Raw genomic sequence first — 22259 nt, forward strand, 5'->3', positions numbered from 1 at the left:
TTAATAAAGGTCAGAGTGAGGACAGTTGGAGCCAAACCTTAAATTTAACCTTCAGCAACACTATCCCCATGATAACGTATTGCTCTTGCAGAAGTCTTGAGTCCAGGCTTAACTAGAAGAGATGGACCCTGAAAAAGACCTGCTCGAAGAAATTAGGCTGGCTGAGGAGACATCCACTCCCACATCTTCTTGTCATGCCACTCTAGTGCATCAGTGATAATTATCAACCATCCAATCAGGCTTCTCAGTCCAAATCTGCTGCCATTAATAATTGCATGACTGAAATAAAAGGGCATTATCCAGGACAGGTAAATGAAATTCCTTCTTCCGTCACTGTGCTCTGATAATGAAAGAATGTCCCTTAATAACTTTGGAAAAATGGATTTACAAGTCGTAGACCAGAGTGTGTGTGTGTATGTTTGTCATTTTATGGCGCATCCTCTTACCTGGCAGTCAACGTCGTCATCACACACCCAGCTGGCCGGGATACACGATGAGTTTCCACACTGGAACTCACTGGGACCGCAGGAGGACGGCGCGCACGCCACCTCGTCGGAGCCGTCGCCACAGTCGTCCTCGCCGTTACACACAAAGTTGCGGGAGATGCAGCGGCCGCTGGCGCATGTGAACTCGTTCGGGGCACAGGTGATGTTGCCTGGAGGCAGTTTGTGGGGACAGGAAGTGAATGTGAGAGTGCCGTGTGAGAGTTAAGAGCTCAGTCCAAAATAAATAAATATGCCCAAAACCAGGTCGATAAATGGTTTTCCCAGTTTGGTGGGGGAGAACCCGACTGCTCTGCACATCCAAAACCTTTTGTATGACCGGGAACACCAACTACGAGCCAGGCCTTTTCACTCAAAATTGTGAGGTGCCACGTTTGCACTTCGCTGCCTAAAAACGCGCACTACAGTAAAACATCCTGGTACAGAGATTTGATGTAAACAAACGAGACAGCAATTAAATGTCTCCTCATACTACGCAGTAGATTACACCAATTAGCGTCTTCAGCCAGAGAAGATGCTAATCAGCATCTCCTACTGCTGTAGTATTAAAATCTATAGTGATGACTCAAACACCATCTACAGCACTGGCTTCAGTCCTGATACAACTCCTTGTACCAACTCAACATTGGCATGTTACAGCTGGAACGTCCTATTCATTGAAGCGATTAACATCTTCCATCGTCAGCAGTAATGGCAATCCAATGTTGTCATTAATCATTACTAATTAACTAAACATTTGCAAAGTAAAATTGTCCCGTTTGTTTTTAATTCTATGTGTATCAACTATTTTTACTTCTTTTGAAATTAATATATTTCTCATCTGGAGGGAGGTGCTGGGAAAATGTTGCCGGACTGCCTTACTGAGAAATTGGATGTCGACAATTTACCAGCATGCTACAGGCTGCTGTCACATCCAATTATTTTAGTTTACAGTTCGTCCAGGCAGAGCTCCGTGCTCTGCGCAAAAGGCTGTCAGTGTGTTTATGCTGCACAGTGTTTAGGATAAACAGCTGGAGGATGAGAAGTAATTGATTCACACATCCATAAACGGTTTCAGTGCTTTAGTACTTGGATCACCTCTGGAAGAAAAAAAAGTGTCATTGCACTGCTTCAAGCATGCGTTTCTGTGCAAAAGGTTGTCTGTTCCTTCGACAATATGAATCAGACAGACGGGTAAACAGCACAGCTGCAGCTTTAAAGAGGCTATAATTGAAATCCAGAATGATTTAATCTGAAAGTCATTAAGTGAATAACTTCTGTTTCTGCATTCTAATACAGAGGCCTCGCCCTATGAACAAAGGCGTCAGAGTGACAGTTACATTTCAAAGTTTTGTCAAAATGCAGCAACTATAATTATGTGGCATTGTTTTGCTCCGATTAGCATTTAGCATTTATTTGCAGCTCTCATCCCATTATCTATGGTGCCAATAGTCAGGTCAATTGTTTGAAGATATATTCAGGCAATCTGCTTCAACTAAAGGTCACTAAAGTGTCATGTGACCGCATCGTAGGTCATCACATGCCTTTGCCTTCTAGTCCCATGTTAATGTGCGCTTGTCCACCTACCACAGTTGACCTCGTCCTCTCCGTTGTCACAGTCCTTCTCTCCATCACATTTCCAGAAGACGGGGATACACTGAGTGGAGCCCGCTCCGCAGCTAAACTCGTTCACACGACACGTCCTCATGTCTGCACGGACAAAAACACAAAACAATGGATGTATTGTTCGAGTGGGTGCATACCAAAAGGAAATGCATTTAAGAGAAGCCATGTTATACAGATCTAAAGAAAACTGGCCACTAGGGTAGGACAAGTGGACGAATATTTTCTTGACATTTTGAGAGTGTATTTTGTTTATTCATGAGACTAAAAACACTACGAGCTTGTGGAATATAGCAAGCTCTCTGCTCAAACACATCTCTCAGCTGACACTACACGGCTTGTTGGGCTGGCTGTACAAAAAGCTTCTTCATACTTTATTCTAAGCAGAGTTTAAAGTACAAAATTCATTGTGTCAATCAGATAGTGCAAAATGACTTCTAGATACTAACATATATTCTAACAGATAGATTCTAGGCCAAAGGGAACTGACAGCAGTTGTATCAAATAGTTCAGTTTAAATAAGAATCATACCGGAGAGGTTAAATGTGTGACGCTTATGCAGAGCTATTAAAATAAATAAAATGAAGCAACATGTTCAAGCAGCATCATATATGGAGTCGTCGCACAGCTGCAGTGGCTCTACTTGTTGCCCATCGAGTGCATTTCCTCCCATGATAGCAGTGCCAAAAATAAGACAGAACAAGGACACAGCATATGTGACTTTTGGAAAAAGTTGGAAACAACAAGCAGCCTTTGGCAGATTAATGGTGATGTTGAGCTACCCGTCACACAGAAAGTGATGGAGAACATAAAGTCCTCATTTCTGTTAACTCAATATTCAGACAACCAGAACTGCAAGCTGTTACATATCCAGTTTGCTGGAGCATCAACAGATGAGGTCGAGAAAAATCATATTTATACAACGATGTCTCTCTCCAGTAAATGGTATTAAAATTAAAAAAAGATAGTATGTTTGTTAATTAAAAAGGTCAAAAGGATTTTCTGTCCAGATAAGGGACATAATATCCGTGTTTAGTACAAGTCACCTGGAGGTCTTCTTGCATCATTAGCAAACATTTTATCTGAGCATACATATTCATCCCACTGGTTTCCATAACGTTTCAGCTTCCAGACCCGGGTTGCCTCTTATCCCGGCAATCGTACACAGTGGAGGGAGATAACGAGCCACAGAACATCGGACGGCACCGTGATAAGAGCGGCTCAATGGAGCGCCACATGAAGGGGAATAGAAAAGCAGTATTATTGACTACGAGGATGTAGTTTTGTTGATAACAGCCAGGTAACAATAGGCTGCCATATTTCTGAATCCAGTTTACTGGTCATGTGATCTATTCTAGATACATGCTACTTGATGAAATCAAGGTCACATGTATCGGATGTTGCATTTTTTTTCATCAAACTATAAAAGCAAGAAATTGAAATAGTACGTTTCGGTAGTCAGAAAAGGTTTGCTGATTTATGTATTGAATATATGATCAAAGTATAAGTGAAAAAAATAAAATGAGACTTCACATTTGTTGAGACTAAATACCATGGTTGGTATTTTGGTAGCTTTTTCTCACAAAGATTTCACCAGACAGCAACAGTGCGAGACTGTAAACAAACAGATGGTCAGCTAAAACCCAGGTTTAAACTAGAGTTCATGGAGGACTGACATCCTGCTTGTATTTATAGCGAGGACTAAGTGAACAGAAGCTGAGGCTCACTTCTGTTCATTCAACACTGATGCAAGACAACTGACGTGAACAGGACCACGGCACGAGTCCTCCAAACTGCCTGGAGACGCACACACACACACACACTTTAGATTCCATTCCCAGCTGCCAAGTCATGTGCAACAGCTGATCAAACACTACGGTGATATAACAGCTATAGTAGCTGGGTTGACCTGCACGTACACCACTGCAGCTATGGCTGGAACCTAACACAACCTCTTAAAATACACACAGTAGACTACAAACTGGAATGCTGGTGATGACCTTTAGTTAACCCACACTTCCAAGTGCAAACACAGGTTGTATTATTTAATCTATACAAGCACAGACTTATGTCAGAAAGTCAACACCTGTAAAGAGGGAAAGGTCAAATGGCACATTCATTCTCTGAAGTGCTCAGCAGGCAACTTCCTTATTGTAGAATAATGTACATGCATGACATTAACCCAGAAACAAAAGGGAAAATGGTAAACTCGGGGAAAGTTGGAGGAAAAGATTATCAGGAGAAGCCATAATAAGCTGATAAAGGCTATTATTGTTCGTCCGTTTGAACTGGGATGAATTTGATTTAAACTTCAGATTATAACCTATTAAAAGCATTTTGAGAACTATTTAGGTTCTACATCTCATGGCCATTTAACGGCAATATGAAGTGCAAAAGCAGTTAATCAGTAAAACCCTTTACGTTGCATTGACAAGGATTTACAAGAGGGATGCAAAATTCTAACTCGGACAGCCTTGTTTGTAGTGAATTGGTGCATAAACCTTGCTCTCTGTGGTATTGGGAGATCACAAGGTCACTTATTGCATTTATGCTGCTGGTGAAGCCATGCACCGTCACGCACATGCTGAACTAATAAAAGCTTTATCAAAAGTAATTTGGTTTAACAATCAGGTCATCCTTTGCCTCCGAGGACTTTAATCATTCAGATGGTTCCAAGCAGGTGGTCAGCTGGGTCTTGTTGACAAAGGGTGGATCATACAAAAGTGTTCAACAGGCTCAAAAAGTGAAAAACAACCATTTAAATCAAGATGACAGAAGGCAGGACTGATGCAAATCAGAGGTTTTCAAGGATAATACAAATTCCTCCCCAAGGCTTTGAGCCAATATGGGACGATCCATCATCTGGTAGATTAATAGAACAATAGAATCACTATTGCTTATCCACCAGCTACTGATTTTGCACAGTACCCATTTCATTTAGTCTTTCTCACACTAAAACCTGGGTAGATCTTGGCAACCATACACAGCCAACAGCTTTGAGTAACTCTTAAACAACTCCCCAGACTGCACTGCTCTCATTTTGGCAGCAAAGATCGTCATCCAAGGGTGCAGGAGGGATTAGCCCCGACTCAAAGAAAGCTAGTTTTCTTTTCTGCCAGGAGGTAAAGAATTTATTTTTGCTTTGTTTTCAAGTTTGTGCACTCAACCTGTTGTGGTGACACACTGCAGCAAAAACCAAAGAGGACTGCTCTGTGAAAAACAGCTGGAGTACAACCATGTCACACGCACACATATCTGCCTCCCCAGCAAATTTCACTTCACAAACACTGAGATGAAGTGTGGATGACTCTCAGGTTCTACTTCATATTCCATGTCTGGCTCAAGAATTGTTTGCATTCTTTGTTCTCATTCTCTCCCAACTGAAAAGGCATCTTAGATTTCACGCTAGCTGAGCCAATACTAAAGAGGAGGAGTTAGGACACTGCAGACCAGTCATCATCCTACACAAACAAGCCGTTTTTAAATAGCCAAGATGCCGTCAATATCCACCGCAATCTATTCATTCACTTGACCCAGATTTCTTTTTTTAAATGGATCTGGTGCCAAAAGTGAGTTGAGATTGAGCGAAAGCACAAAGCGGAAATAAGCAATGGTCACCAGTTGATCTCCTTGTATGTGCTCACTGTCACTTGTTAAATTAAATGCCTGATGAAGACTGCTGCACTAAAGCTATTCATTATAGCTACTATGAGTACTTCCAGTGTGCTAGATTTTTTTCTACTCTGTACAGAATAATCAAAGAAGTCATTTTGGCTCAAACTCCAAACATTTGTTTGATTGCCGTCAACTCAATCAGCTGTATGTTGAACTGGCACACAGTAAAGCTTTAGCACCCACAAAGAAACACTACTGAAATAGTTTTTAAAGAAAGCTGCTGGCAGTTTGTCTTTTCTACTGCTAAGATGCATGCAATAAAAAAGAAAACACATCTCATCAACCCTCCACTGGTACTGGTTTCATCATGAGCTTCATTATTTACTTACAGTACCTGTAGTATGCTTAAAAAGTGTTTTAAACATTGAGGAAGACAACATGAGGCATGAATATGAATCCAACATGCGTTTTATGAAGCGCTTTCATTTTCCCTCTGATGTTTGTCTTTGTACCCAAGGAGACGCCATAGTCCATTTGTCTTCACAACGCAGACGAGAGATTCTCATTAAAGACGACTTCAGTAAACACTTTCTCTCATCTCTGATTCCTACAAGCACCCCAGCAAGTACCTCACATCACAGCGAGAACATTTAAAGCTCAGCAGCTCTCCTTAGTTCCGTTCAAACCACTTGCAGTATACATATGACAGGGCAGCTCACAGGAGACCCAACATGACCACTTTTAAGTGGCTCTCTGAATTTCTGCTACGGTGAGAAGCCGCATGAAATCTGTACTACGCACTCAGATCGTAAAACTTCGCTGCTTGCTAAGCCAACTCCAGGAGTAACCAGCCGTATGCATTACACAGCTTTCGACCTCGCGGAAAAAAGTTTAGAGTATATTATCTCAATTGTGGAAGAAGTATTCAAAAACTTTACTTCAAAATGCAGAGCATTAATATAGCAGCTCCACCATTGCCATGCGAGAGCCCTCGGGAGGCCATCTGTCAATCATAGAACTGTTCTGAAATTCAGATTTACCAAATAAAAGAGTAAAAGTCCTGCCATCAGTTCAGCAGCTATTTAATATCAGCAAAATAGGCTTAAAGTAAAAGTACTCATTATGCAGCATCTCTACTTTCAAACCCTTACATTCCTATGTACATTAGTGTTTTATCATCACTGATGCCAAACTGGTCAATGAGGTGCTAGTTGTACTTTATACACGCTTGGCTGATTTGATCTATTAACAATACATCACTTTGTATAAGGCGATGTGTTTTTGGATGTAAAATCTTAATCTGTAAGTAACCAATAACTACAGGTGTCAGATAAATGTCTGAGTTTAAAAGCTGCATTTAGTGTAAAATGTACAATATTTCCCTATGAAATGTAGCGGAAGTATAAAATAGCATAAAATTATAGTATAAATACCTAAAATCCAGGAGTGTGTGATGCAGCAATAGCATTGAAGTTAAATGCTTTTACACGTTTGATGCCTTTGAAAGATAAGGCACTCGTTTCGAGGATAATAAATATATTCCATATTTTTCTTACAGTCTTACCAAAACACAAAACAATGAATGTATCCTACAAACAAGTACTCTGTGTAGCCAAAGCCTGATAGATCTTATTCCCTGCAAACTACAGTTATAATAAACAAGAAAAATTTAGAATAATGACGGCCTTATCCTTCAAAAAGCGCTAAGTTTGATATTCAGAGCATCACCATGTAGAGATATAGTGGAGTAACGTCTACCTAAGCAGAGAATGAACTCTGCATCATGCGAGCGTGCCCCACTGGTTAGCTCCGTCACCACTGTTGCTGATTGCACCATTAGCTGCGAGCCGCCGGCTCAGCCGTCGCCATGTTGAGCCGCATGGAGGCAAAAGATATGCAGACACTTTTATTCACCACCATTAAAATCAGCAAAAAGAAAAGCCATATATTCAACCTGCTGCTGATGACATATTTGTACCATTTCCCAACCAAAAAGCATACCTACATTTTTATATTCCAGGAAGCCATTGCTTTCGGTTCACATCTACTGTATGAGGTATGAAAAATTATTGCAAAATACAATTTTGAAAAAATAAAAAAAATAAAAATAAAATTGGTTTTAGCATTATAGTTCAAGGCTGGATTTAATAAAGGATAAGGACTTCAACCAAGATTAAGTATATTGGCAAAAGTCTCAAGCAAGCCTCCAACAAGTGGACAGTGTACTGAAATAAATAAAACTCAGACTGCCAGAAAGGTAGAAAATAAATGCAAAACTTAAGTTAGTCTTGGAAAGCAATAATGTACATTTAGTAATGGGAAAAATATTCAAGCATGATATATAAATGAAGACTGCTGTGGTAAACAGGTTTCCATCATAAACTGAACAAAATCTGTAATGAAACGAGAGGCTTTCAGAAGAGGAAACGTCTACTCACGGCAGATTTCTACGCTCTCGTCGGACCCATCCTCGCAGTCTGGCTCCCCATCACAGTGCCACCGTTTCGGGACACATTGGCCGTTGCGACACACAAAGTCCGCCTCTGCACAAGTCTTTCTAACTGGAATGGGAGAGAAAAGAGATGGATTCATTAAAACAGCGAAGAGGAGACAGACATGTTCTTTAATAAAACATCTCACATCAAAGAAACAAACTCATGAATAATAGGAAGAGAAGGGGGAAAGACCAAAGCCATACTCGCCACACCTCATGAATATGAATTGGCCTACACACCCAACAAGAGCCTCCATCAGGTGAAAGGTCACAAGTTTAGAATCTGATGCAATCTGATTAAGGAGAGCCCAAGCTCCACATTTGCAATCAAAACGCATTCAAAACTATCCTCTGGAGATTTGATTGCTGTATGAATTTTCCATCAAAAAGGAGGAAGATCATTGAAAACACATGCAACATATAAAGTCACAAAAAGAAACTCAGTCTTGACCATAAAGTAGATTATGTTTGCATTGGAATTGTTTTTTTCTGCTTTCATATCTTGTTCAACATCATTATATCAACATACTGTGGACATAACGGTACTGAAGCAGCTTACGCTAACGTTAAAGTTAGCTTCAAAGTAAATTGGAGATTCTGACAACTCTGTTTTACTGTTGGCCATCAGGCTCAACTATTGAGCTTCCTGTTGTACATCGATGGCCGACAGTTTTTGTTGTTCAGCCAACTCGCAAAATTAACTACAGGTAAGTAAATAGGTCTGCAACAGCATATATGGAGCTGCAAACGTAATGGCCAACAACCAAACCCTCCACCTCCTGCAGCTTATCAAGACAAACATGAGATTTAAAGTTGTCCACAACACAAGCAAATCCCCTCCACACTGGGCTTTGGTGTCTCCTCGAGGCCTTCCCTCAGTCTCTGACCAGAATACAAACAGAACCCAAGAAACGACCAACTCCCAATTTGCACCACGACAGCAGCAAGTCGCAGCGGGCCTCATTAACAACCTTCTTTTGTAAATTAATTTTGGATTCTTATCTTTCACACATCTCAGTTGAAAGTCAAAGCATCTCTGATCTCCCACTGAGCGAATAGCAGACTGAGATCCAAACGCAGCAGTATGTCCGTGGCTGTGAGAGCGTGTGATTGGGTGAAACAGATTATGGGCAGAGAAGGCCACGATCTGTTTTAATCCATCACTACAGTCATTTGATTGGCTTTTGTTGCAAACTCACCACCCTCCACGTTTACGTCTTGATAAATTTAGTAAGATAAGATGTTCGTTTCAACATCACTAATTACTCCAATTTCAGGCATGCTTGCTGGGCTTCATTAACATCAGGAACTGCTGTGGAAACACTACATTAATTTTCTGAAGGAAATCCTGTATCAGAGGGGGGTCTTCCCCTCCTTCAGTCCTGCAGTACAATCAGCTGTTTTTTCTCCCCCTCCACCCCTTGCTTTCTTCCTTTATCCTCACTCATTTCCTTCACTTGTTCTTCCTCCCTCCCAGTCTCATATGACCCAGATAGATGAGGGACAAAAGAAAATGGAGAAAGATCTGAAATCTATTGGACACACAACTCTGTCATATCCACATTTAGCTCTGCTCTATCTGCTACCTTCCCACCACCAGGTCATTCTGTCCCAAAGGATGCTGGGAAGTCTCCTGATGGGGCCAAGCTAACATGGTGGGTTCTCATACTGAATGTCAGCCGACATCTGTATAGACTTTTTAATGTTTCTAAACGATGACTTACATAAATGTACAGTTTGGTACTGAAAGTATGGCCGAGTTCAACAGCTTGTCAAACTATGCAAAGGCATGAACCACCAAACATCAAGAATGCAACCTGAAGTCCCAGCATTAGTGGCCAGATATATACATGCATTTGGAGGAGAAATCTACCGTGTACAATTACACCAGTGAGAAATAACGAGCATACAAGTCACTAGATGCTTCCAACTACATTATCTGTGGTCATAAACAGAACATTAAATACCATGACAGACTCTTGAGTTTGTAGTCAGTTTAAAAACGGGAGATAAAGGCCTTTGTTGCTGCTGGTGGTAAGAAGAGGCTTAAAGACCCTATGCTGTGGTGCTCCAATAACTAGAGGGAGAAAAGAGAAAAAAGAAAAAAGACTCCTTGCATCAGTCTTACTGATGTAAAAACATAATCTGGCACCATTTCCAACTTAATTTACACATTGTTCCCTTTGGCACTCAGGAAACCATGCTCAATGGTAACCAAGATGGATTGTCATCAATTCGCCCACACTCCATCAAAGGCTACATTAACTGTGTTAATACGATAGATTTCCAGCCCACATACAGCACAGCAGCAATGGAAAGGGCAACTGAGCCACAAAAACTGTAACATGCCAACATTCATGAATTGTCACAACTTTTTAAGAGGCAAATAAGTAAAAAGAGGCATGACCGATAATTAAAAAGGATGTGTTCAATTTTTATTATTGTCAAAAACTCCCAAGAAATTAACAAAACCAAAAATGTGTAAGTCCTCTTAATACGTCCCCCTGTTTGTGGTTCCACTGAAGACTAACTGCTCACATACCTATAGAGTTTCACTTTGAGGCTCCGATTTCAAAACTGCAGCTCAGCATTGTAATTGTTTTGTAGTTTTTAAATCAAACGGGAGTAAATAGTGCATTTGATGGGGATTGTTTTCAGTTGTGGACTAGTACACATTTAGTGTTTTAGCAAGTATTACAACATTGACTAATACTACAGTGTGTGTTCATGGTAATGTAGGAACATAGCAGGTGGCGCGTGTGTGAGCAACACGTGTTTAGCATCTCACCGCAGGAGTTCTCATCACTGCCATCGGTGCAGTCCTCGTCTCCGTCACACTGCCAGACGGACGGGATGCAGCGACCGTTCCCACACTGAAACTGGCTGGCCTCGCATTCTGTCCTCGTACCTGCAGAGGAAGACGCAAACAGAGAGAGGGGGGGGGGGGGGGTATGAGGAAAACTCAAGTGATTATAGTGCAAAATGTATTCATAATCATCATTTACTATTCGTTTAGAGTAATTCGCTTTTTGTTTAGTCCTGGAAAGATTCCCTGCAGTAGCTCAAAACAAACTGCTTTTAAAATAACCAGCTGGCACTCGGAGCAGATCTCAATTATCACTGAGGCAGCTCCACGAGTTCGATTTCCACAAAGTCCTTCACGTCTCCTGACAAAACATGCTTTACAATTTTACAACAGTACACCTCTGTTAACCACCTTAACAATCAAGAATTGTGGTGAAATAACTTCCATCCAGCTCCACTTACATCATACTGGCTGAAACATCTCTTTATAAACAATGCACAGGGGAGAACCAGCATCCTCCTATTGTGTTAGAGCACTTAGAAACACACACTGCTGATGTCTGAACACTCCCGTGTTTGCATTTGCAACTGAAGATGACGTGACATCCATATTTTAGTGGAGAGCTAAAGCTCAGTGTCCTGAAAATGTCTACTGGCCAACATCTGTTCAACTGTCTGAATGAACAATATTCAAGGAGGGAGAAAGAAAACAGCCATTGCTGATCTCAGTAACAGCACCAATCGATTGTCTGGTAAATACAAATCCGCGACACTACTGTAGAAACTAAATGGTCACAAGATTTAATTCCCCTTCAACAAGAAAGTAGGTAGCTTTTGTAGTGCAGCCTTAAAATATCACCGTCTGACCTCGACAATCGTGTTAGTCTGGACTGTGTGTCTGTCCAGGTGGGTAAATGAAGCACACTGATAACATCCCAGGAGAGTTTGCAGATGCAGCTGAATCACTGTGCCACTGAAGAAGTCACATGTTGCCTGTCAAAACTTTTTAGATGCAAGGAGACACAAAAATGATTTGGGGGCCAAAAGGTACTAAACACATTGTTAGTCAGGATGGAAAAAGCTTTTAAAGATGCATTTAGTCTCTGAAACGCTGTTATGAAGGAAACAGTTTTAAGTGGGTCAGCAGTTCCTTTAGGGAGAGAAACATTCTCTCTTGATTCGATTTGAACCTGAGGCGCCTCGGGCCTTTAACTGAGCCAGCAACACACAACTAAAGCCCTGCATTAATGAAATGGTGCCCAAGTTATACAATGTATGGTTCTGCTGACTGGAGCCACTTTGGAACCTCCAGTCATAGAATGTAGTTTCAGCTTCACAAACACCACTATACTGAGACCATGTTTGGGTTTAGGACTGTTGGCTGGTACAAGTCCACTTACTTCAAAGGAGGTAGATATAGAGCCAACAGCCTGCAGACTTCCATTCAACCAAGACTACACCAGCTGTACACCACGGTCATGTTACAGAGGAGTGTGCTGACCTTTCATCCACATTAACCATTTCAATCACAGCATTATGTATCACAGCATACCTACCAGCATTTTAAAATCCGGACTAAATGAGACACCAAACTTGTCGATTACCTCCACAGGTCAGGAAATCCTTCCTCAGTAAGAAAGTTCATCCTGCTCACCATGTGACCCTCTGACCAGTAAATAAACAATAGCAGGGAGTGCTGCAGCTAAATATGGCTGACTGGCTGCAACAGCTGCTGGTTCATTATTCCAACATGTCAGGAAATAAAATATGAAGAGTTGACCATAAATTCCTGGAGCGCAGAGAGCCATCTTCCAACTGCTCATTTATATCCTGAGCAGAAGTTAAAAAGCCAAAAATAAATAGTTTAGAGATAAGAATTAAATGCTCAAGTTTTTGAGTCCTTGTGTAAACACACACACACACACACATTTGCAATACACAACATGAGGGTTTGGGTAAAATTGCAACAATATAAGCGCCTGGGTTCCGCAAAACAATGAAACAGAGCAGTCAGCAATTACCAAAGACTAAAACGTTGGGGCAGAGAGGGAACTACAGTGCCAAACAAGTTAAAACAGAATTGAGGATTGTGTGGAAGATGTTATTACTTCATTCTTTTCTCAGTTTTTTTTTCTCATTTCATTTTACACTGACGACATGCAATATCCTCGCATTAACCACTGGATCATTGTAATTATCCTCACTTTAATACATTTCAGTTAGTCATTGCCAAGTGCATCTCCCTCCTTCGTTGTGGCCAGCGAGTTGGTCCTAACATCCATACAGCACAACTGTGTGTCAGCAGATATATGCTACTGATAAGATTACCCTTAAGCCAAAAAAAATACAGATTCATCCAACTACAACAACTCCTTCTAAACTCTGTTTACATTATGATGTTTCGTGAATGAATTCTGACAAAGACCTTTCCATGTAAAGAGGAAACAGACAAATGAGTCAAAGCACAACGAGAAACTTCCTTTATTTTTAAAACTAAAAAGACAACACTAACTAAATAAAGGGCTTTGAGAGGCTCTCTGCCAGTCGTGCAGTGGGTTGCGCTCAGAGGTGCTCTGGGATTTCACTGAAATGTTTGAAAAGCATTGCCAAACAAAAATGTTACAGTAATTGAACTGAAGTACAGTTTTGTAAGCTTTTGATCAGAGTATCCCACTGTTAATGTAAGCTGGGCCTCGTCCAGCAACTTGTTGTAGTTTTCCGATGATCTAGACTTCTCCAGACACACTGGGCCAATTTAAAAATGTGGTAGATCTTGTAAATTCGAGAAAAAGTTTGCCAGGGTGCCAGAAACGGCTCAAAGATCCACAGATGCAATCTACATTTCCCTAACGCCACAATTCAAACTCCACATGATGCAAATAAGACAGAAACAAACTACAAACTGAGGAAAAGGACCACCGACACCAGTTGTGCTGCAAAAAGCACAAACTTACACATATTAGACAAGCCAGAAGCAAACAAACCAGTCATCTTCATGAGTTGTTACATAAGGGAAATATTTCACTTCAACCATAGAAGTCCTGACTCATCTCATCAGCTTGACCTGCTGACGCACATTTAGTGCTGACGGAGCGATAATGATCATATAAAGAGAGCCTCAGGCGCCCAGTGACTGCTTAGACCTGTGCTGATCAAAAACAAATCACTGTGTGAACTACAGAGGTATCGTAAAGGGTAAAGCAGGCTTTTTCAGATGAAACGAATATCGGTAAATTTTTTAGCAGTTCATTTTGCTGAGTCGATATTCACCCTTGTTTTTATAGTTCACAACGACAGCTATTAGAGCTGTGCTAAACCTTTTTGGCATTTAACTAAAGCCAGTTCTCAAAAATGTCTAAACCAAGCAGCCATTTAGGAAAGATGTTTCCTAAATAACATACAATCTAAACGTTGATAGTTTCTGAGTGCCAGTACACAAGAAATCTGACAATGAATGCCAGCTTTCAATACTTTGACTTTTAAAACTAACAATTAGTTTAATCAAAAATGTCAAAACATGGAAACATTTTGACTTACATTTCTGGAGGTTTAAGCAACAGAGTCATCATTACAAAACAGCAGAGTTTAGTGAACAGATATTCAGGGATTCTGAAATACTACACTAAAAGGGGATGCATTTCACACTCAAGTCTTGTTGAATTAGCACCTGTTCTGGTTCACTGATATTAAAATTACTGCTTAATAATAAACAAGGTGCAACATGCAAAGCCACTGTAACCGAGAACCCAATTCTGTAAAGAACTGTATAGGTTACCGTGTTTCTTTAAGGGTGTAGTCTCTGGAGTTACTATCTTAGCGTCTCTACAGAAACCCATGTTGTCTGGAAAACTGCACACCCTGCACTTTGAGCCAATCAGCAAAATAACAGACTTCAATAGTAACTTGAAGTAGGCCATGTGAACCTGTACAACAGTATTCTCCTTCTCCCTGCAGTGACACTCAATTGTTGGCTGAACTTTCAAACTGTACATACTGATCCCACATAAGGACTGAGGAAGCTTTCAGCCCTTTGTCTTGCAAAAGAATGATGAACGGCATTCCTTCTGTCTTTTTTGTTGTGGGTTTGCATACATTATTGCAAGATTAGTTCATGATGTGTTCGAACACATAACTAGAGCCACCACTATTTCTCCCGTGGCTGCAGACTACCATTTGCAAAGTTGAAACCTCAAAAATGTGATCTAAAAATATATTTAGACAACAGGTTTGTAGTGTATGGGTGGATGTTTGGGTCCATTTTCCAGGTTATGCACTTGGTCAGATAGCAAGACAGTAATAATATCAGAATCACTAAATGTATGCTGGCATTTGTTGAAATATAAAAAAAAATGTTCCCGCAATGTTAGGACTTCTTAAAACATCTTCTCATTATGACTCAAAATTAAATTCTCTTCTTGCCGACACTGACCCTAGAACACTCACTGTTGCATACAAGTAAATGATATAAAAAAATATATATAAATCACAGATCATTTCAAAAGATACCATTTCCCCTGCTAGTACCCCGTGTGTTTTAACCCATAGATTCAACAGGCGTGGAGCTGCAATGAACCGGCTATCTCCCAAAATAGTAGATCATTGTGCGCTATAGAAATGCTGTCACACTGGAGGTCATGGTAATGCAGTTTTCCCCAGTAACAGAAATGGTTGCAGTATACTCCTCCTCCCCCCCCCTCTCTCCACCACTTCAAGAACCAAGCGCACCCCCACACAGCCAGCCCCCCCCCCCCTCATATAGCTGAGGATTTGGGTCTCGCATCGTATCACAGTAACCGTGGAGGAAAAATACATCCATTTTAATCAGGCCAGCGTTGCTGCTGCTGCTGCTCTTGCCGCTATCTAATTTGTGTTACGTCTTGTTCAAATAGGCTCAAACAATCTTGGTCTGTGTGAGTGTGTTTGGTTTGGAGCGGAGAAGGAGAAGGAGGTGGGTGTATGCTACAAGGAGAGTGTTCACATTACACGCACTACAGTTTTGATTGTGTGTCATCTGTGACTTTTTCTACAGTAGGAATTGAAAAGCCTGAAATCTCTGCAAGACACAAGTAGCCCAACACAGCTCTCTGCCTCTCGGAGCTGTTTCATAATTTAGCCTGCCTGCAAACTACTGCTGAAATTATTATTAACTGCAGCAATAGAACTGTGCCAATGTTTTGTACAGATCCCATGTATTGGGGGCCAGAAAGGAACCTCCACAATGTGAGCAATCAGGCCTGAGCAAGGACCATCATACTACATATCACAGTCCTGCAATTCTATCTCCAAGAACTCACACATTGAGTAGTTTAACAGCTCATAAAATCTGCTACAGTACTACCAAACTCAATAGACTGGACACTATTTATGGCATAAGGTAGGGGGAAACATTATAGGCAAGTGCAAGCTAACTAAAAATCATGAGATAGATATAGATATCCAGAAAGATCTTTTATATGTACAGGAAATACAAATCATGTCTTTTTTTACTATGCGATAAACAGTCCTGGAGCAGGGTTAGTCAGCAAAATGACATGACTGATACTTAATATAAGGAGTAAAGTTTAAGGATGTGAATTGGTTCTGAAACAATTAATCAAAGCAAATAATTAACAATTTCAAACTGTTTAATCAAGCTAAAACAATAAACATTTTTTGCTTCCGGGTTCTCAAATGTGAGGATTTCTGAAGGGCTGCACCAACAACTCATCAGTATAGTTTATTAGTCATCAGAAATCAAAAAAATAAAAATAAAGAGTTAAAAGAAAATACTTACATTTGTAAAGCTGGAACTAATATATTTTTTAATAATTTCACTGACTAATCAAACTAATGTTCTGTTATTTGTGGTTAACGGATATGAATTGATATCTGCAGCACTGCTGCAAACTGCTCTTCAATCACAGCCAGCTGGCAATACTTAAATTAACCTTGGTCACTTAACCTCTTTAAGCCCTCATTGGGATCACCTGCGGCCAGTAAATGGCCGCGCGGCAACTCCTCGCCCTCCATGCCCCCAACTGACGCTACACTACCGGGACTGCGGTGCTCCAACCTACCCCTGTTTTATAGCGCCATATCAATCCACTGTAAATTAGCAGCCTCGCTGGGGGTGGTGAAGGCAGTAGACAATCCCACAGTGGAAGTGAATGAGAAATCAGGACATGCTACAGAAGCTAAGACGGCAGAAGAAGCATGGGTTTATTCGTAAGGGCTGCGTGTCTGTTTCAGGGTGAAATTAATTAACCACAGGGCTAATTGAGCATGGATGAGTGGCGACAAGCACTAACGTCAGATATACAGCAGGCGACACAAACCACACGGGCCTCTCCATCCCCCCTTTTCATTTCATTTTATTTCCAGAGACAGAGCAAAAAACTCGAGCATAATAAATTACTAATTTAAAAGACGAACACATTTATTTGAAATACATTGTAAGCTCTCACAAAGCAGAACAGGTCCCATTTTAGCCCCCAAAAGACGTTATTTGGGAGTTTCTTTGCTAAGGAATTGGCGCAAGGTTGCCTAGCCCAAGGTGTAGCCAAGCACGGTCATTCCTTCAAGGAGCAGCCAAGACAGGTGTACACGCTGGGTGATGTTAGCCAACCTCACAGGAGACATGGTGCGTGTTTCCCAGCGCCTTGATTGTCAAACACACACGCGCAAATACGCACGCATAAGCGCACAAATACACACACATACGAGGACTCGAGACTTACCGTGGACGTCAATGCAGTGCTGGAGACATATTAGCATCGGCAGCAGAAGGATCCCCGGTGCGGACGTAACCATTTCTCGCAGCGTAACGTGCGGGTTGCTAGCTGAGCGCTCGCGGGCTGCCTCTCTTTCTTTCTTGCTGGCTCGCGCTGGCCTGCTTTCGTCTTTGATTCGGTCAGTTCACGCGCAAACCACACATGCAGAAGAGAACCGCCGCTCCTGCAGACGCAACCCGACCGATCAGCAGCACGCACTGTGAACAGGACTGTGCTCAAAGAGGGGCAGTGAGAATGAAACGGAGATACGGCTGCCGCGCACACCACGCGCCTTTTGATCTCGCTCTACAACCACGCGCCGTGGGGGCCGTCCGAGCTCCCGGTCACTCCTCTCAAGCTGAAACCCATTTCCTTAAATTGACGTTGACGAGCGGCCCCGGTAACCGGTTTGTTAGTGGTGCTACACAGAGCCCGTCACAGCTGAGGACGGTTTTATTTTTCCTCCTTCATTAGGCTACGTCTTGGAACATTGTTAACCCTTCACTGTCCGCATGAAATAATAAAATAATAAAGTAGACTTTACTCACATACAGATAGGGAAAATCTTAAAGGAAGTGTAAGTAAACAATGACATCGTTTAGCAATCCAATCTATTCTGACATTGAAATAGATAGATTCAATTTTGTTCATTTATCAATTACTCAGGAACAGATGCAATGCACAGGGCGTGATTAAACTGCTTCTACCCAAAGGGACTTTTTTTCATTTCCTGATTTGCATACTAATAACATTGCATCACCTTCAGCCACAAAGGTGCACTTACTTGTGGTGGAAATCTGTAAACGTTCACACAGCAGCGATATACTGTACTGTAATTGCATACTAAAGCTCCACCGGGACAGCATTAGTTTTCCATAAACATTTCCTTCTCATTTGATGACTTTAGTTCCTTTCTAAACTAAAATATCCACAAACATGAACATAAGTAACCACAATTAAGTGAGCCCTATGTTTTGCTAAACAGTGGCCACTGTGACCAGAAGTGTTGATTAAAGGACAAGGTCACATGAAATCCACATTTCCCAAGATTCTCTGACTTTCCTGTCAAACAGGCCTTGCGTGCGTACACTCACTCACATTTGGCACACTTTGTGTGAGGAGGCTCAGGCTGTCTGGCGGAAAAGCTAAAGACCTTGGATACACAACATCTTCATAAAAGGATGAGAACAATTGGTCCTGGCCGTCAGAGACACTGTGTCTTCAAGGCTTAGGTATAAAGTTGAAACAAGTGTAAGAGGAATTGAATTGTTTTGGTGGAGACATTATCAATGTGTGCTCTCCATACTGAAGACTTCTGTGACAGTCAGATTTATGTTGTTGAAATAAACATATGATACAGTAAGGACAACTGAGGCTGATTGAGTTTTACTCTATTATTCATCAAAAGCGAAGACTGGACAGAGGTACAAGTTTGTCTTCATCAGGCATTATGTATTGTATACAAATAAGAAAACAATCACAACTACCACCAATATGTCAAAATTAAAGAATATCAAGTTATCATTTTGGCAACTATAGAATTAAAGTATCTATAACAGTTCAAAAGTTTAGTTTTGATTTCATTGCCGATGTCTCATTTTTCAAAGAGTGAAAATCTCGTAACCAAACTCAGCTCTTACATGTTCTTCCCTCTGTTTGTCTGATGCCATTTCTCCCCATTTTGATCACCAGGCCTTTTGGATTTTTACAGGCTGCATGCTGCCAGGTTTCATAGGCTCGCATCAGTTCTTATCAGAGGATTGAGCCTCATCTTCAGTGATGGCTGATGCCTGCTGATACACCCCAAGGCTCATTCTGTCCCAGATTTTTACATCCCCCAAAAAAACACACACACAAACTGCTGTAAAATTCTCTATGAGGAAGAGTCTCCGTCTCCCTCTGTCAGTATCTCTTTCTTGCAGTCACCTCAAAACACACACACACACAAGCACACACACACACACACCGATGGCAGATCTAACGGTTGGAAATCCAGTCTCTTATAAAATACAACTGCGGAAAATCATTATTTGCAAGCTCACTGTCAGGGACCTGAACAGTGAGGACGACTCCAGAAATCGAAATCCAACCGCTCTTCTTATTTCACTTGATAATCAGCTCTGTAACTGCTGGGAAGAACAAGAGCATTGAAGAAACAAGAGTGTTTTTAATTTCCCATAGAAAACAATGGTCACATTATATCTGCAGGGGAGATGCGGTTGTTGATCAGTAAAACATACCAGAATTGTGTGAGTTTGAAGGTCTGCCAGACACCAAAAACACTACAAACATGTTTTGAAACATTTTGGATATTGTAATGTTTCACCCTCGGTTAAACGCTGTTAGCTCTGTCAGCACTGTTTTCAGCACCGATAGCTGCCAGCTCAGCCGTCGCCACGTTGATAGCTGTGTGAAGGCGATAGATTTGTTCTGAATTTATCACCTTTAGAAAATGCTTTCAAATAAAAAGAAAGAAAAAAAACGGAGCACACCACTGTGACTAACCAGTCGGTGGTGGCTGCAAGCTGATTGGTTGCTTTTAGAGAAGCTAATGATTTTGTGCGCTGTCAAACATCTCTAATTAAACATGGCAGCTAGATGTCACAGCATAGTATCAACCTGCACACAACCCAAGGTGAACATGTACAGTACCAGATGGCTCCATTTAAGCCACTTTTCCTCCCACATGCATGTTTAAACTGTAATTGTAGTGTCAGTGTCGTGTGGGAACACAACATGAAGAATTTGGTTTTCTATGTAAGACATCCCAGTTATTTGCTCGATGACAATGTTCCTTTAGGACTATAGTCACCAAGGTGATTCCGTCTTTGCAAAGGACCAGTGCAACATACATTAGCTTCAAGGCTTTACACGTAATTACTTGGAAACAGTTGATTTTGTAATGCCTGTCCCTGCGGAGTGGCTCACAGCTGGACAACGGGGAAGAATGTCGAGTAAGCGTCCATCAGTGCAATGAAACAGCAGCTTTATGGTTGGTTATATTAAAAAGAAACAAGCTAAAACAGAGAGTCATCTATTACAAAAGGGGGGGGGGGGGGACGAAGGAACTCAGCTTCAGATGGATTATAAAACAAGGCCCGGCAGGGTTTTAGTTTTTCATTTTCATCTCATCATGTTTTGGATTTTAATCCAGCAGTGAAGCGACACTTTTAAGGCAGAGAAGTGCACACAGCCCACAGATATCAACACTTCCTCAGACCAAACAGCTTTATCCTCGTCTCACCAGGAGGCTGCAGGGGCTCTAACCACTGGCTGCAAGCAGATATTTAATCACGCCCAGATCAGGTTTCTGAAGACGTTTGGGGGAGCTTCTTTATCTCTCTGTGGGGGAGGGCTGGTAGTCCACTTTTTATTTTCTCTACTAAGCCCTGCGAGACGGCAGAAGGAAGAGGAGGTAATGCTGAGACTTAACACCACACCGGACTGATTCATCGTGTGCAAAATGAGCCGCAACCTTATAAAAAAATGAGTACAATGATTGGTACCACAACATTGAAATATATAAAGTAATGTCTTTCACTTAAATGCTAAGTAGATAACAAAAAAAGAAGTCTACTATAGAGCACAGTGATGGTGGAATAAAACAGAAACATATGGAAAATGTCAAAAAAAGAATGCACAGTTGCTTATATATCCACAAAGTTTAATTCATGGATGGGTGGACCATATTTAGATTGCATTGATTTCACTAGTGATCAGTTTCGAAACGTGCTGTGGTCTCTGTGTGGCCTCATAAGTGCTGTTCAGCACCACAGACAGCGACACTCAAAGCTGGTTACGCTCATCTGGAAATTTAGCATCATTTAGCATATTTTTGACATACTGCATTTCCATTTGACTATGTGTTGGGACGTACTAAATATTTTTCTGGCATACTAAATAGTGTATAAGAATGGGTATTCTACACAGTATGTACGACTCTTTATCATTAAGCTTTATTGTCAGTATCGTTTAACACTATGTTTTGGTTTTGTAAGACAAAAAGAGAAGGAAAAAGCAATTTGTTCACATCCTGTTTTTCTTCACCCTAAAATTTCACATACAGTTGAACAAGTATTCAGAGTATTATTTGACCCCGGCTCATCGACGGACCAATAATCATCTGCCACGGATCGAGACCTGAAGAGCAAGGCCATATCGTGAGCCTGCTTCCCATAACCACTTTGCAACAGCAGTGTATCGACTTCAAAGACAGTTGCCAGTCCCGCTGGGAGGGCATCTGAGGCCAGCTGAGGACCACAGACTCCTTCAACCGGAATCCATCGCTTGAGAGCCTCGAGTCGACCCCAACTGGAGCAGAAACAAACGTCTGAGGTCTTTTGGAACTACGCTGCATGAAGTAGGAAACTTCTAACATCTTCTAATATGATTAAGAGTTGGTGTCGGATAGCTCTCTGAAGAACAGGACACTCAGGAAGCTGCAACCTCAAAGTTTAGATACACAAATTTAAAAAAGACAAAACAGGAGGC

General features: G+C 41.3%; 1 protein-coding gene across 2 annotated transcripts in view; it reads right to left on the bottom strand.

The window, feature by feature from the left end:
* Window positions 1-17823, bottom strand: part of vldlr (very low density lipoprotein receptor) — a 38421-nt gene extending 20598 nt beyond the window's left edge. Inside the window, exons 1-5 of one of the 2 annotated variants that reach the window (XM_076079874.1) lie at window positions 17736-17823; window positions 11003-11122; window positions 8159-8281; window positions 2070-2192; window positions 447-655 (exon numbers count right to left, since the gene is read on the bottom strand). In XM_076079874.1, the coding sequence (XP_075935989.1) occupies window positions 447-655; window positions 2070-2192; window positions 8159-8281; window positions 11003-11122; window positions 17736-17808 (648 nt within the window). In that variant the 5' untranslated portion in view covers window positions 17809-17823. The remainder of the gene's footprint in view (window positions 1-446; window positions 656-2069; window positions 2193-8158; window positions 8282-11002; window positions 11123-17735) is intronic. The other variant, XM_076079873.1, reaches the window with a different exon arrangement.
* Window positions 17824-22259: the final 4436 nt, after the last annotated feature.

The sequence above is a fragment of the Anarhichas minor genome, unplaced genomic scaffold, assembly GCF_050575085.1.
Source record: "Anarhichas minor isolate MPS153535 unplaced genomic scaffold, ASM5057508v1 ptg000073l, whole genome shotgun sequence".
NCBI classification, from domain to species: Eukaryota; Metazoa; Chordata; class Actinopteri; order Perciformes; family Anarhichadidae; genus Anarhichas; species Anarhichas minor.